At 67.8% G+C, this 19,364-nt stretch overlaps 1 protein-coding gene across 1 annotated transcript in view; it reads left to right on the top strand.

Moving 5' to 3' along the window:
- LOC135571503 (mucin-12-like) overlaps window positions 1–19,364 on the top strand; it is a 56,838-nt gene that overhangs the window by 30,333 nt on the left and 7,141 nt on the right. Inside the window, exons 37-42 of the mRNA XM_065018092.1 lie at window positions 4–610; window positions 1,529–2,288; window positions 2,362–2,896; window positions 3,011–3,243; window positions 13,854–14,101; window positions 17,756–17,972. Coding sequence (XP_064874164.1) covers window positions 4–610; window positions 1,529–2,288; window positions 2,362–2,896; window positions 3,011–3,243; window positions 13,854–14,101; window positions 17,756–17,972 — 2,600 coding nt within the window. The remainder of the gene's footprint in view (window positions 1–3; window positions 611–1,528; window positions 2,289–2,361; window positions 2,897–3,010; window positions 3,244–13,853; window positions 14,102–17,755; window positions 17,973–19,364) is intronic.

Here is a 19,364-nt window from a genome sequence, read left to right on the forward strand (position 1 = left end):
CAGCACTGCCCCACCACACCGCCCCACACCGCACTGCCCCACCACACCGCCCCACACAGCACCACCCCCACAACACCGCTCCCACCCCAGCTTCTCCCAACACACCGCCCACACCACCGCCCACTACACCGCTCCCAACACACCGCCCACACCCACCGCCCCCACTACACTGCTCCCACCACAGCCCCCACACAGCACTGCCCCCACAACACCAATCCCGCCACACCGCACTGCTCCCACCACACCGCCCCACACCGCACTGCTCCCACCCCACCGCCCCCACTACACTGCTCCCAACACACCGCCCACACAGCACCACCCCCACAACACCACTCCCACCCCACCGCACCCTCCCAACACACCGCCCCACACCCCACCGCCCCCACTACACTGCTCCCACCACACCGCCCCACACAGCACCACCCCACCACACCGCACTCTCCCACCACACCGCACTGCTCCCACCACACCGCCCCACACCGCACTGCTCCCACACACACGCCCCACACCGCACTGCTCCCACCACACCGCCCAAACAGCACCACCCCCACTACACCGCTCCCACCACACCGCCCCACACAGCACTGCCCCCACTACACTGCCCCACACCGCACTGCTCCCACCACACCGCCCCCACAGCACGCCCCACACAGCACTGCTCCCACCACACCGCCCCCCACACAGCACCGCCCCCACAGCACTGCCCCCACTACACCGCCTCCCACCACACCGCCCACACCGCACCTGCCTCCCACCACACTGCGCCCACACAGCACTGCCACCACTACACCGCCCACACAGCACCGCTCCCACACACTGCCCCACACAGCACGCTCCCACACGCACTGCCCCCACACAGCACTGCTCCCACCACACCGCCCCACACAGCACGCTCCCACCACACTGCCCCACACAGCACTGCTCCCACCACACCGCCCCCACACAGCACTGCTCCCACCACACCGCCCCACACCGCACTGCTCCCACCACACCGCCCCAAACAGCACCACCCCACCACACCGCCCCCACCACACCGCCCCCACACAGCACTGCCCCCACCACACTGCCCCACACCGCACTCTCCCACCACATTGCCCACAACGCCCCACACAGCACTGCTCCCACCACACCGCCCACACAGCACCTCCCACACAGCACTGCCCCCACACACACGCTCCCACCACACCGCCCACACCGCACCTCTCCCACCACACCGCCCACACAGCACCGCCCCACACAGCACTGCCACCACTACACCGCCCACACAGCACTGCACCGCCCACACAGCACCGCCCCACAGCACTGCCCCACTACACCGCTTCCCACACACCGCCCCACACAGCACTGCCACCACTACACCGCCCACACAGCACTGCTCCCACCACACCGCCCACACAGCACCGCCCACACAGCACTGCCACCACCACACCGCCCCACACCGCACCGCTCCCACCACACCGCCCCACACAGCACCGCACCACACAGCACTGCCCCCACTACACCGCTCCCACCACACCGCCCCACACAGCACTGCTCCCACCACACCGCCCCACACCGCACTCTCCCACCACACCGCTCCACAGCACCGCCCCCACAGCACTGCCACCACTACACCGCCCCACACAGCACTGCCCCCACCACACCGCCCCACACAGCACCGCCCCACACAGCACTGCCCCCACTACACCGCTCCCACCACACCGCCCCACACCGCACCTCTCCCACCACACCGCCCCCACAGCACCGCACCACACAGCACTGCCACCACTACACTGCTCCCACCACACTGCCCCACACAGCACTGCCACCACTACACCGTCCCACCACACCGCCCACACAGCACTGCCACCACTACACCGCTCCCACCACACCGCCCAACACAGCACTGCTCCCACCACACCGCGCCCCACACAGCACTGCCCCCCACCACACTGCCCCCACAGCACTGCCACCACTACACCGCTCCCACCACACCGCCTCCCCCACACAGCACTGCTCCCACCACACTGCCCCACACAGCACTGCCCCCACCACACCTCCCACTACATCCTCCCACTACACCGCCCCACACAGCACTGCTCCCACCACACTGCCCCACACAGCACTGCCCCCACTACACTGCCCCCACACAGCACTGCCCCCCACTACACTGCCCCACACTACACCGCTCCCACTACACCGCTCCCACTACACCGCCCACACTACACCTCCCACTACACCGCCCCACACAGCACCGCCCCACACAGCACTGCCCCCACTACACCGCTCCCACCACACCGCCCCACACAGCACTGCCCCCACTACACCGCTCCCACCACACCGCCCCACACAGCACTGCTCCCACCACACCGCCCCACACAGCACCGACCCCACACAGCACTGCCACCACTACACCGCTCCCACCACACAGCACTGCCCCCACTACACCGCCCCACACCACACCGCCCCCCCACTACACCACTCCCAACACACCGCCCATACCCCACCGCCCCCACTACACGCTCCCAACACACCGCCCACACCCCAGCTCCACTACACTGCTCCCACCACAACGCACCTCCCACCACACCGCCCCACACAGCACCGCCCCACACAGACTGCCCACTAATCCGCCCCCACCACACTGCTCCCACACAGCACTGCCCCTCCCACACCGCCCCACACAGCACCGCCCCCACCACACCGCCCCCACTACACCGCTCCCACCACACCGCCCCACACCGCACTGCTCCCACCACACCGCCCCACACAGCACCACTCCCACTACACCGCCCCCACAAAGCACTGCTCCCAACACACCGCCCACACACCACCGCCCCACTACACCGCCTTCCCAACACACCGCTCCCACCACACCGCCCCACACAGCACTGCTCCCACCACACTGCCCCACACAGCACTGCCCCCACCACACTGCCCCACACAGCACGCTCCCACCACACCGCCCACACAGCACTGCTCCCACACACCGCCCCCACTACACCGCTCCCACCACACCGCCCCCACACAGCACTGCCCCCACTACACGCTCCCAACACACCGCCCCATACTACACCGCCCCCACTACACCGCCCCAACACACCGCCCCACACCCCACCGCCCCCACCACACTGCTCCCACCACAACGCACCGCCCCCACCACACCGCCCACACAGCACCGCCCACACAGGACTGCTCCCACCACACCGCCCACCAGCACCGCCCCACACAGCACTGCTCCCACCACACTGCCCACACAGCACTGCCCACACCCCACCGCCCCACACAGCACTGCTCCCACCACACTGCCCCACCGCACTGCTCCCACCACACCGCCCCACACAGCACCACCCCCCACTAGCACCGCCCACCACACCGCACCTGCTCCCAACACACCGCACACACCCCACCGCACTACACCTCCCAACACACTGCTCCCACCACACCGCCCCACACAGCACTGCTCCCCACCACACTGCCCCCACAGCACTGCCCCCACCACACTGCCCCACACAGCACCGCTCCCACCACACCGCCCCCACAGCACTGCTCCCACCACACCGCCCCCACACACTGCTTCCCACCACACCGCCCCCACACAGCACTGCCCCACACAGCCGCTCCCCACCACACCGCCCCACACAGCACTCCCACCACACCGCCCCCACTACACCGCTCCCACCCACTACACCGCCTACACCCACACACACTGCTCCCACCACACCGCCCACTACACCGCCCACACCACACCGCCCCACCACACTGCCCCCACACAGCACTGCCCCACTACACCGCTCCCACCACACCGCCCCCACTACACCGCTCCCACCACACCGCCCCACACTACACTGCTCCCACCACACCGCCCACTACACCGCCCACACAGCACTGCCCCACACCACACACCGCCCCCTCCCACACAGCACGCTCCCACTACACTGCTCCCACCACAGCACTGCTCCCACCACACAGCACAGCACTGCTCCCCCACACACAGCACTGCTCCCACCACACTGCCCCACACAGCACTGCTCCCACCACACTGCCCCACACAGCACTGCTCCCACCACACTGCCCCCACAGCACTGCTCCCACACAGCACTGCCCCACACAGCACTGCCCCCACTACACTGCACAGCACTGCCCCCACTACACTGCCCCACACAGCACTGCTCCCACCACACTGCCCCACACTGCACTGCCCCCACCACACGCCCCCACAGCACTGCTCCCACCCCACTGCCCCACACAGCACTGCCCCCACCACACTGCCCCACACAGTACTGCTCCCACCACACTGCCCCACACAGCACTGCCCCCACCACACTGCCCCACACACAGCACCGCTCCCACCACACTGCCCCACACAGCACTGCTCCCACCACACTGCCCCACACAGCACTGCCCCCACTACACTGCCCCACACAGCACTGCCCCCACTACACTGCCCCCACTACACTGCCCCACACAGCACTGCCCCACACAGCACTGCCCCCACTACACTGCCCCACACAGCACTGCCCCACCACACTGCCCCACACTACACCGATCCCACCACACTGCCCCACACAGCACTGCCCCCACTACACTGCCCCACAGCACTGCCCCCACTACACTGCCCCCACCACACTGCCCCACAGCACTGCCCCCACCACACTGCCCCACACAGCACTGCTCCCACTACACTGCCCCACACAGCACTGCTCCCACCACACTGCCCCACAGCACTGCCCCCACTACACTGCCCCACACAGCACTGCCCCCACTACACTGCCCCACACAGCACCGCTCCCACCAGCACTGCCCCACACAGCACTGCCCCCACCACACTGCCCCCACAGCACTGCCCCACACAGCACTGCCCCACACAGCACTGCCCCCACTACACTGCCCCTACTACACTGCCCCACACAGCACTGCCCCACACAGCACTGCTCCCACCACACTGCCCCACACAGCACTGCTCCCACACAGCACTGCCCCACACAGCACTGCTCCCACCACACTGCCCCACACAGCACTGCTCCCACCACACTGCCCCACACAGCACTGCTCCCACCACACTGCCCCACACAGCACTGCTCCCACCACACCGCCCCACACAGCACTGCCCCCACTACACTGCCCCCACTACACTGCCCCACACAGCACTGCCCCACACAGCATTGCCCCCACTACACTGCCCCCACTACACTGCCCCCACACAGTACTGCCCCACACAGCACTGCCCCCACTACACTGCCCCCACTACACTGCCCCACACAGCACTGCCCCCACTACACTGCCCACTACACTGCCCACAGCACCCCACACAGCACTGCCCCCACTACACTGCCCCCACCACACTGCCCCACACAGCACTGCCCCCACCACACTGTCCCACACAGCACTGCTCCCACCACACTGCCCCCACACAGCATCGCTCCCACCACACCACCCCCACTACACCGCTCCCACCACACCGCCCCACACAGCACTGCTCCCACCACACTGCCCCACACAGCACGCTCCCACCACACTGCCCCACACAGCACTGCCCCACCACACTGCCCCACACAGCATCGCTCCCACCACACCGCCCCCACTACACCGCTCCCACCACACCGCCCCACACAGCACTGCTCCCACTACACTGCCCCACACAGCACTGCCCCCACTACACTGCCCCACATAGCACTGCCCCACTACACTGCCCACACAGCACTGCCCCCACCACACTGCCCCCACCACACTGCCCCACACAGCACTGCCCCCACTACACTGCCCCACACAGCACTGCCCCCACTACACCGCTCCCACCACACCGCCCCACACAGCACTGCTCCCACCACAGCCCCACACAGCACCGCTCCCACCACACAGCCCCACACAGCACCGCTCCCACCACACCGCCCCACACAGCACTGCTCCCACCACACCGCCCCACACAGCACTGCTCCCACCACACTGCCCCACACAGCACTGCCCCACCACACTGCCCCACACAGCACGCTCCCACCACACCGCCCCCACTACACCGCTCCCACCACACCGCCCCCACACAGCACTGCTCCCACCACACTGCCCCACACAGCACTGCCCCCACCACACTGCCCCACACAGCACGCTCCCACCACACCGCCCCACTACACCGCTCCCACCACACCGCCCCACACAGCACTGCTCCCACTACACTGCCCCACACAGCACTGCCCCCCACTACACCGCCCCACCACACCGCCCCCACTACACCGCTCCCACCACACCGCCCACTACACCGCTCCCACCACACCGCCCACACAGCACTGCCCCCACTACACCGCTCCCACCACACCGCCCCCACTACACCGCTCCCACCACACCGCCCCACACAGCACTGCCCCCACTACACCGCTCCCACCACACCGCCCCACTACACCGCTCCCACCACACCGCCCCCACACAGCACTGCTCCCACCACACTGCCCCACACAGCACTGCCCCCACCACACTGCCCCACACAGCAGCACTCCCACCACACCGCCCCCCACTACAGCGCTCCCACCACACCGCCCCACACAGCACTGCTCCCACTACACTGCCCCACACAGCACTGCCCCCACACACCGCCCCACACAGCACTGCTCCCACCACACTGCCCCACACAGCACTGCCCCCACTACACTGCCCCACACAGCACTGCCCCACACAGCACTGCCCCCACTACACTGCCCCCACACAGCACTGCCCCACACAGCACTGCCCCCACTACACTGCCCCACACTACACTGCCCCACCAGCACTGCCCCACACAGCACTGCCCCCACCACACTGCCCCACACAGCACTGCCCCCACAGCACTGCCCCACACAGCACTGCCCCCACTACACTGCCCCACTACACTTCCCCCACTACACTGCCCCACACAGCACTGCCCCACACAGCACTGCCCCCACCACACTGCCCCACACAGCACTGCTCCCACCACACAGCCCCACACAGCACTGCTCCCACCACACCGCTCCCACCACAGCACTGCTCCCACCACACCGCCCCCACACAGCACAGCTCCCACAACACTGCCCCCACTACACTGCCCCACACAGCACTGCCCCACACAGCACTGCCCCCACTACACTGCCCCCACACAGCACTGCCCCACACAGCACTGCCCCCACTACACTGCCCCCACTACACTGCCCCACACAGCACTGCCCCACACAGCACTGCCCCCACTACACTGCTCCCACCACACTGCCCACACAGCACTGCTCCCACACAGCACTGCCCCACACAGCACTGCTCCCACCACACTGCCCCACACAGCACTGCTCCCACCACACTGCCCCACACAGCACTGCTCCCACCACACTGCCCCACACAGCACTGCTCCCACCACACCGCCCCACACAGCACTGCCCCCACTACACTGCCCCCACTACACTGCCCCACACAGCACTGCCCCACACAGCATTGCCCCCACTACACTGCCCCCACTACACTGCCCCACACAGCACTGCCCCACACAGCACTGCCCCCACTACACTGCCCCCACTACACTGCCCCACACAGCACTGCCCCACACTACACTGCCCCCACTACACTGCCCCCACACAGCACTGCCCCACACAGCACTGCCCCCACTACACTGCCCCCACTACACTGCCCCACACAGCACTGCCCCCACCACACTGTCTCACACAGCACTGCTCCCACCACACTGCCCCACACAGCACGCTCCCACCACACCGCCCCCACTACACCGCTCCCACCACACCGCCCCCACACAGCACTGCTCCCACCACACTGCCCCACACAGCATCGCTCCCACCACACTGCCCCACACAGCACTGCCCCCACCACACTGCCCCACACAGCACGCTCCCACCACACCGCCCCCACTACACCGCTCCCACCACACCGCCCCACACAGCACTGCTCCCACTACACTGCCCCACACAGCACTGCCCCCACTACACTGCCCCACATAGCACTGCCCCCACTACACTGCCCCACACAGCACTGCCCCCACCACACTGCCCCCACCACACTGCCCCACACAGCACTGCCCCCACTACACTGCCCCACACAGCACTGCCCCCACTACACCGCTCCCACCACACCGCCCCCACACAGCACTGCTCCCAGCACACAGCCCCACACAGCACCGCTCCCACCACACCCCCACACAGCACCGCTCCCACCACACAGCCCCACACAGCACTGCTCCCACCACACCGCCCCACACAGCACTGCTCCCACCACACTGCCCCACACAGCACTGCCCCCACCACACTGCCCCACACAGCATCGCTCCCACCACACCGCCCCCACTACACCGCTCCCACCACACCGCCCCACACAGCACTGCTCCCACCACACTGCCCCACACAGCACTGCCCCACCACACTGCCCCACACAGCACGTCCCACCACACCGCACCCACTACACCGCTCCCACCACACCGCCCACACAGCACTGCTCCCACTACACTGCCCCACACAGCACTGCCCCCACTACACCGTCCCCCACACCGCCCCCACTACACCGCTCCCACCACACCGCCCCCACTACACCGCTCCCACCACACCGCCCCCACACAGCACTGCCCCCACACACCGCTCCCACCACACTGCCCCACTACACCGCTCCCACCACACCGCCCCACTACACCGCTCCCACCACACCGCCCACACAGCACTGCCCCCACTACACCGCTCCCACCACACCGCCCCCACTACACCGCTCCCACCACACCGCCCCACACAGCACTGCTCCCACCACACTGCCCCACACAGCACTGCCCCCACCACACTGCCCCACACAGCATCGCCCCACCACACCGCCCCCACTACAGCGCTCCCACCACACCGCCCCCACACAGCACTGCTCCCACTACACTGCCCCACACAGCACTGCCCCCACCACACCGCCCCCACACAGCACTGCTCCCACCACACTGCCCCACACAGCACTGCCCCCACTACACTGCCCCACACAGCACTGCCCCACACAGCACTGCCCCCACTACACTGCCCCCACAGCACTGCTCCCACACAGCACTGCCCCACACAGCACTGCCCCCACTACACTGCCCCCACTACACTGCCCCACACAGCACTGCCCCCACTACACTGCCCCACTACACTTCCCCCACTGCCCCCACACAGCACTGCCCCACACAGCACTGCCCCACCACACTGCCCCACACAGCACTGCTCCCACCACACCGCCCCCACTACACCGCTCCCACCACACCGCCCCACACAGCACTGCCCCCACCACACTGCCCCACACAGCATCGCTCCCACCACACCGCCCCCACTACACCGCTCCCACCACACCGCCCCACACAGCACTGCTCCCACCACACTGCCCCACACAGCACTGCCCCCACCACACTGCCCCACCACAGCCGCTCCCACCACACCGCACCCACTACACCGCTCCCACCACACCGCCCCCACAGCACTGCCCCCACTACACCGCTCCCACCACACCGCCCCACACAGCACTGCCCCCACTACACCGCTCCCACCACACCGCCCCACTACACCGCTCCCACCACACCGCCCCACACAGCACTGCCCCCACTACACCGCTCCCACCACACCGCCCCACACAGCACTGCCCCCACTACACTGCCCCACACAGCACTGCCCCACTACACTGCTCCCCCACACAGCACTGCGTCCCACCACACCGCCCCACTACACCGCTCCCACCACACCGCCCCCCCACTACACCGCTCCCACCACAACGCCCCCACAGCACCGCTCCCACCACACCGCCCCACACAGCACTGCCCCACTACACCGCTCCCCACACCGCCCCCACTACACCGCTCCCACCACACCCCCACACACACCCCCCCCACCACACTGCCCCACACAGCATCGCTCCCACCACACAGCCCCACTGCTCCCACCACACCGCCCCCACACAGCACTGCTCCCACCACACTGCCCCACACAGCACTGCCCCCACCACACTGCCCCACACAGCATCGCTCCCACCACACCGCCCCCACTACACCGCTCCCACCACACCGCCCCACACAGCACTGCTCCCACCACACTGCCCCACACAGCACTGCCCCCACCACACTGCCCCACACAGCACGCCCCACCACACCGCACCCACTACACCGCTCCCACCACACCGCCCCACACAGCACTGCTCCCACTACACTGCCCCACACAGCACTGCCCCCACTACACCGCTCCCACCACACCGCCCCCACTACACCGCTCCCACCACACCGCCCCCACTACACCGCCTCCCACCACACCGCCCCACACAGCACTGCCCCACTACACCGCTCCCACCACACCGCCCCCACTACACCGCTCCCACCACACCGCCCCACACAGCACTGCCCCCACTACACCGCTCCCACCACACCGCCCCCACTACACCGCTCCCACCACACCGCCCCACACAGCACTGCTCCCACCACACTGCCCCACACAGCACTGCCCCCACCACACTGCCCCACACAGCATCGCTCCCACCACACCGCCCCCACTACACTAGCTCCCACCACACCGCCCCACACAGCACTGCTCCCACTACACTGCCCCACACAGCACTGCCCCCACCACACCGCCCCACACAGCACTGCTCCCACCACACTGCCCCACACAGCACTGCCCCACTACACTGCCCCACACAGCACTGCCCCACACAGCACTGCCCCCACTACACTGCCCCCACACAGCACTGCCCCACACAGCACTGCCCCCACAGCACTGCCCCCCACTACACTGCCCCACACAGCACTGCCCCACACAGCACTGCCCCCACTACACTGCCCCCACTACACTGCCCCACACAGCACTGCCCCACACAGCACTGCCCCACTACACTGCCCCCACTACACTTCCCCCACTACACTGCCCCACACAGCACTGCCCCACACAGCACTGCCCCCACCACACTGCCCCCACAGCACTGCTCCCACCACACAGCCCCACACAGCACTGCTCCCACCACACCGCCCCACCACACCGCCCCCACTACACCGCTCCCACCACACCGCCCCCACTACACAGCTCCCACAACACCGCCCCCACTACACTGCCCCACACAGCACTGCCCCACACAGCACTGCCCCCACTACACTGCCCCCCACCAGCACTGCCCCACACAGCACTGCCCCCACTACACTGCCCCCACTACACTGCCCCACACAGCACTGCCCCACACAGCACTGCCCCCACTACACTGCTCCCACCACACTGCCCCACACAGCACTGCTCCCACACAGCACTGCCCCACACAGCACTGCTCCCACCACACTGCCCCACACAGCACTGCTCCCACCACACTGCCCCACACAGCACTGCTCCCACCACACTGCCCCACACAGCACTGCTCCCACCACACCGCCCCACACAGCACTGCCCCCACTACACTGCCCCCACTACACTGCCCCACACAGCACTGCCCCACACAGCATTGCCCCCACTACACTGCCCCCACTACACTGCCCCACACAGCACTGCCCCCACACAGCACTGCCCCCACTACACTGCCCCCACTACACTGCCCCACACAGCACTGCCCCCACTACACTGCCCCACTACACTGCCCACACAGCACTGCCCCACACAGCACTGCCCCCACTACACTGCCCCCACTACACTGCCCCACACAGCACTGCCCCCACCACACTGTCTCACACAGCACTGCTCCCACCACACTGCCCCACACAGCATCGCTCCCACCACACCCCCCACTACACCGCTCCCACACACCGCCCCACACAGCACTGCTCCCACCACACTGCCCCACACAGCATCGTCCCACCACACTGCCCCACACAGCACTGCCCCCACCACACTGCCCCACACAGCATCGCTCCCACCACACCGCCCCCACTACACCGCCCCACCACACCGCCCCACACAGCACTGCTCCCACTACACTGCCCCACACACACTGCCCCCACCACACTGCCCCACATACACTGCCCCCACTACACTGCCCCCACAGCACTGCCCCCACCACACTGCCCCCGCCACACTGCCCCCCACAGCACTGCCCCCACCACACTGCCCCACACCAGCACTGCCCCCACACTGCTCCCACCACACCGCCCCACACAGCACTGCTCCCACCACACTGCCCCACACAGCACCGCTCCCACCACACAGCCCCACACAGCACCGCTCCCACCACACAGCCCCACACAGCACTGCTCCCACCACACCGCCCCACACAGCACTGCTCCCACCACACTGCCCCACACAGCACTGCCCCCACCCACTGCCCCACACAGCATCGCCCCACCACACCGCCCCACTACACCGCTCCCCACCACACCGCCCACACAGCACTGCTCCCACCACACTGCCCCACACAGCACTGCCCCCACCACACTGCCCCACACAGCATCGCTCCCACCACACCGCACCCACTACACCGCTCCCACCACACCGCCCCACACAGCACTGCTCCCACACACTGCCCCACACAGCACTGCCCCCACTACACCGCTCCCACCACACCGCCCCACACACTGCCCCACCACACCGCCCCACACTACACCGCTCCCACCACACCGCCCCACACAGCACTGCCCCACTACACCGCTTCCCACCACACCGCCCCACTACACCGCTCCCACCACACCGCCCCACCACACCGCTCCCACCACACCGCCCACACAGCACTGCCCCACTACACCGCTCCCACCACACCGCCCCACTACACCGCTCCCACCACACCGCCCCACACAGCACTGCTCCCACCACACTGCCCCACACAGCACTGCTCCCACCACACTGCCCCACACAGCACTGCTCCCACCACACCGCCCCCACACAGCGCTCCCACCACACCGCCCCACACAGCACTGCTCCCACCACACTGCCCCACACAGCACTGCCCCCACCACACCGCCCCACACAGCACTGCTCCCACCACACTGCCCCACACAGCACTGCCCCCACCACACTGCCCCACACAGCACTGCCCCACACAGCACTGCCCCCACTACACTGCCCCCACTACACTGCCCCACACAGCACTGCCCCACCAGCACTGCCCCCACACACTGCCCCCACTACACTGCCCCACACAGCACTGCCCCACTACACTGCCCCACTACACCGCCCCACACACACTGCTCCCACAGCACTGCACTGCCCCACCACACTGCCCCACACAGCACGCCCCACACACCGCCCCACTGCTCCCACCACACCGCCCCACACAGCACTGCTCCCACCACACTGCCCCACACAGCACTGCCCCCACCACACACCCCCACCACACTCCCCCCACACAGCATCGCTCCCACCACACCGCACCCACTACACCGCTCCCACCACACCGCCCCACACAGCACTGCTCCCACTACACTGCCCCACACAGCACTGCCCCCACCACACCGCCCCACTACACCGCTCCCACCACACCGCCCACACAGCACTGCCCCCACTACACTGCTCCCACCACACTGCCCCCACTACACCGTCCCACCACACCGCCCCCACACAGCACTGCTCCCACCACACCGCTCCCACCACACCGCCCACACACACTGCCCCCACTACACCGCTCCCACCACACCGCCCCCACTACACCGCTCCCACCACACCGCCCCCACTACACCGCTCCCACCACACCGCCCGCACTACACCGCCTCCCACCACACTGCCCCCACTACACCGCTCCCACCACAACGCCCACTACACCGCCCCCACCACACCGCCCCACACAGCACTGCCCTCACTACACCGCTCCCACCACACCGCCTCCCTACACACTGCTCCCACCACACCGCCCCCACACAGCACTGCCCCCACCACACTGCCCCACACAGCATCGTCCCACCACACCGCCCCCACTACACCGCTCCCACCACACCGCCCCACACAGCACTGCTCCCACCACACTGCCCCACACAGCACTGCCCCCACCACACTGCCCCACACAGCATCGCTCCCACCACACCGCACCCACTACACCGCCTCCCACCACACCGCCCCACAGCACTGCTCCCACTACACTGCCCCACACAGCACTGCCCCCACTACACCGCTCCCACCACACCGCCCCCACCACACCGCCCCACACACCGCCCCACCAGCACTGCCCCACTACACACTGCTCCCACCACACCCCACTACACCGCCCCCACCACACCGCCCACACAGCACTGCCCCCACTACACCGCTCCCACCACACCGCCCACTACACCGCTCCCACCACACCGCCCCACACAGCACTGCTCCCACCACACTGCCCCACACAGCACTGCCCCCACCACACTGCCCCACACAGCATCGCTCCCACCACACCGCCCCCACTACAGCCGCTCCCACCACACCGCCCCCACACAGCACTGTTCCCACACACTGCCCCACACAGCACTGCCCCCACCACACGCCCCCCACACAGCACTGCTCCCACACACTGCCCCACACAGCACTGCCCCCACTACACTGCCCCACACCACACACAGCACTGCCCCACTACACTGCTCCCACACAGCACTGCCCCACAGCACTGCCCCCACTACACTGCCCCCACTACACTGCCCCACACAGCACTGCCCCACACAGCACTGCCCCCACTACACTGCCCCACACAGCACTGCCCCACACAGCACTGCCCCCACACACTGCCCCACACAGCACTGCCCCACACAGCACTGCCCCCACCACACTGCCCCACACAGCACTGCCCCACCACACTGCCCCACACAGCACGCTCCCACCACACCGCCTCCCCCACTACAGCGCTCCCACCACACCGCCCCCACACAGCACTGTTCCCACTACACTGCCCCACACAGCACTGCCCCCACCACACCGCCCCACACAGCACTGCTCCCACCACACTGCCCCACACAGCACTGCCCCCACTACACTGCCCCACACAGCACTGCCCCACACAGCACTGCCCCCACTACACTGCCCCCACACAGCACTGCCCCACACAGCACTGCCCCCACTACACTGCCCCCACTACACTGCCCCACACAGCACTGCCCCACACAGCACTGCCCCACTACACTGCCCCACACAGCACTGCCCCACCAGCACTGCCCCCACTACACTGCCCCACACAGCACTGCCCCACACAGCACTGCCCCACCACACTGCCCCACACAGCACTGCTCCCACCACACAGCCCCACACAGCACTGCCCCCACCACACCGCTCCCACCACACCGCCCCACTACACCGCTCCCACCACACCGCCCACTACACCGCCTCCCACAACACCGCCCCCACTACACCGCCACCCCACCACACCGCCCCACACAGCACTGCTCCCACCACACTGCCCCACACAGCACTGCCCCCACCACACTGCCCCCACAGCATCGCTCCCACCACACCGCCCCACTACAGCGCTCCCACCACACCGCCCCACACAGCACTGTTCCCACTACACTGCCCCACACAGCACTGCCCCCACCACACCGCCCCAAACAGCACTGCTCCCACCACACTGCCCCACACAGCACTGCCCCCACTACACTGCCCCCACACAGCACTGCCCCACACAGCACTGCCCCCACCACTGCCCCCACTACACTGCCCCCACAGCACTGCCCCACACAGCACTGCCCCCACTACACTGCCCCCACACAGCACTGCCCCACACAGCACTGCCCCCACTACACTGCCCCCACACACCCCACCACACTGCCCCACACAGCACTGCCCCACACAGCACTGCCCCCACCACACTGCCCCACACAGCACTGCTCCCACCACACAGCCCCACACAGCACTGCCCCCACCACACCGTCCCACCACACCGCCCCCACACACTGCCCCACCACACTGCCCCCACTACACCGCTCCCACAACACCGCCCCCACTACACTGCCCCACCACACCGCCCCCACTACACGGCCCCCACTACACTGCCCCACACAGCACTGCCCCACACAGCACTGCCCCCACTACACTGCCCCCACACACTGCCCCACACAGCACTGCCCCCACTACACTGCCCCCACTACACTGCCCCCACTACACTGCCCCACACAGCACTGCCCCACACAGCACTGCCCCCACTACACTGCCCCACACAGCACACCCCCACTACACTGTCCCACACAGCACCGCCCCCACTACACTACTCCCACCACACTGCCCCACACAGCACTGCTCCCACCACACTGCCCCACACAGCACTGCTCCCACCACACGCCCCCACTACACTGCCCCCACTACACTGCCCCCACTACACTGCCCCACACAGCACTGCTCCCACCACACTGCCCCCACACAGCACTGCCCCACAGCACTGCCCCCACTACACTGCCCCCACCACACTGCCCCACACAGCACTGCTCCCACCACACTGCCCCACACAGCACTGTTCCCACCACACTGCCCCACACAGCACGCCCCCACCACACTGCCCCACACAGCACTGCTCCCACCACACTGCCCCACACAGCACTGCTCCCACCACACTGCCCAACACAGCACTGCTCCCACACAGCCCCCACTGCTCCCACCACACCGCCCCCACTACACCGCCTCCCACCACACTGCCACACACAGCACTGCCCCACACAGCACTGCTCCCACCACACTGCCCCACACAGCACTGCCCCCACTACACTGCCCCACACAGCACTGCCCCAACACACTGCCCCACACAGCACTGCCCCACCACACTGCCCCCACTACACTGCCCCCACCACACTGCCCCCCACACAGCACTGCTCCCACCACACCGCCCCACACAGCACTGCTCCCACTTCACACTGCCACACAGCACTGCCCCCACACACTGCCCCACACAGCACTGCCCCCACTACACCGCTCCCACCACACCGCCCCACACAGCACTGCTCCCACTACACTGCCCCACACAGCACTGCCCCCACCACACTGCCCCACACAGCACTGCCCCCACCACACTGCCCCCACCACACTGCCTCACACAGCACCCCACACACACTGCACCCCACAGCACTGCCCCACTACACTGCCCCACACACTGCCCCCACCACACTGCCCCACACAGCACTGCCCCCACTACACCTGCCCCACCGCCCACACAGCACTGCCCCCACTACACTGCCCCACACAGCACTGCCCCCACTACACTGCCCCACACAGCACTGCCCCACACAGCACTGCCCCCACCACACTGCCCCACACAGCACTGCCCCCACTACACTGCTCCCACCACACCGCCCCACACAGCACTGCTCCCACCACACTGCCCCACACAGCACTGCCCCCACTACACTGCTCCCACCACACCGCCCCACACAGCACTGCCCCCACTACACTGCCCCACACAGCACTGCCCCCACTACACCGCTCCCACCACACCGCCCCCACTACACCGCTCCCACCACACCGCCCCACACAGCACTGCCCCCACACACCGCTCCCACCACACCGCCCCAACTACACTGCCCCCACCACACTGCCCCCCACAGCACTGCCCCCACTACACCGCTCCCACCACACCGCCCCACACAGCACTGCCCCCACTACACTGCCCCACCACACCGCCCCCACTGCCCCACACACCGCCCCCACTACACCGCTCCCACCACACTGCCCCACACAGCACTGCCCCCACCACACTGCCCCACACAGCACTCGCTCCCACCACACCGCACCCACTACACCGCTCCCACCACACCGCCCCACACAGCACTGCTCCCACTACACTGCCCCACACAGCACTGCCCCCACTACACCGCCCCCACCACACCGCCCCCACTACACCGCCCCCACCACACTGCCCCACACAGCACTGCCCCACTACACTCCCACCACACCTCCCCACACACCGGTCCCACCACACCGCCCCCACACAGCACTGCCCCCACTACACCGCTCCCACCACACCGCCCCCACAGCACTGCCCCCACCACACCGCTCCCACCACACCGCCCCCACTACACCGCTCCCACCACACCGCCCCACCGCCTCTCCCTGCACCGCCCCCACACACCGCTCCCACCACACTGCCCCCACTACACCGCTCCTCCCACCACAACGCCCACCACACCGCTCCCACCACACCGCCCCACAGCACTGCCCCCACTACACCGCTCCCACCACACCGCCCCCACTACACCGCTCCCACCACACCGCCCCCACACAGCACTGCCCCCACTACACCGCTCCCACCACACTGCCCCCACTACACCGCCCACCACACCGCCCCACACAGCACTGCTCCCACCACACTGCCCCACACAGCACTGCCCCCACCACACTGCCCCCACACAGCACGCTCCCACCACACCGCCCCACTACACCGCCGCTCCCACCACACCGCCCCACACAGCACTGCCCTCTACACTGCCCCACACAGCACTGCCCCCACCACACCGCCCCACACAGCACTGCCCCACTACACTGCCCCACACAGCACTGCCCCCCACTGCCCCACACAGCACTGCCCCACACAGCACTGCCCCCACTACACTGTCCCCACTACACTGCCCCACACAGCACTGCCCCACACAGCACACTGCCCCCACTACACTGCCCCACCAGCACTGCCCCACACAGCACTGCCCCCACTACACTGCCCCCACTACACTGCCCCACACAGCACTGCCCCCACTACACTGCCCCCACTACACTGCCCCCACTACACACACAGCGCTGCCCCACACAGCACTGCCCCCACTACACTGCCCCACACAGCACTGCCCCCACTACACTGTCCCACACAGCACCGCCCCCACTACACTGCTCCCACCACACTGCCCCACACAGCACTGCTCCCACCACACTGCCCCACACAGCACTGCTCCCACCACACTGCCCCACACAGCACTGCCCCCACTACACTGCCCCCACTACACTGCCCCACGACACTGCCCCACTACACTGCCCCACACAGCACTGCTCCCACAACACTGTCTCACACAGCACTGCCCCCACTACACTGCCCCCACTACACTGCCCCCACCACACTGTCTCCACAGCACTGCTCCCACCACACTGCCCCACACAGCATCGCTCCCACCACACTGCCCCACACAGCATCGCCGCACCACACTGCCCCACACAGCATCGCTCCCACCACACTGCCCCACACAGCACTCGCTCCCACCACACTGCCCACACAGCACTCGCTCCCACCACACCGCCCCACTACACCGATTCCCACCACACCGCCCCCACTACACCGCTCCCACCACACCGCCCCACACAGCACCGCCCCACACAGCACTGCTCCCACCACACTGCCCCACACAGCACTGCCCCCACCACACTGCCCCACACAGCACTGCCCCACCACACTGCCCCACACAGCACTGCCCCACCACACTGCCCCCACTACACTGCCCCCACCACACTGCCCCACACAGCACTGCCCCGAACTACACCGCTCCCACCACACCGCCCCACACAGCACTGCTCCCACTACACTGCCCCACACAGCACTGCCCCCACTACACTGCCCCA

Source organism: Oncorhynchus nerka, linkage group LG4, assembly GCF_034236695.1.
Source record: "Oncorhynchus nerka isolate Pitt River linkage group LG4, Oner_Uvic_2.0, whole genome shotgun sequence".
NCBI classification, from domain to species: Eukaryota; Metazoa; Chordata; class Actinopteri; order Salmoniformes; family Salmonidae; genus Oncorhynchus; species Oncorhynchus nerka.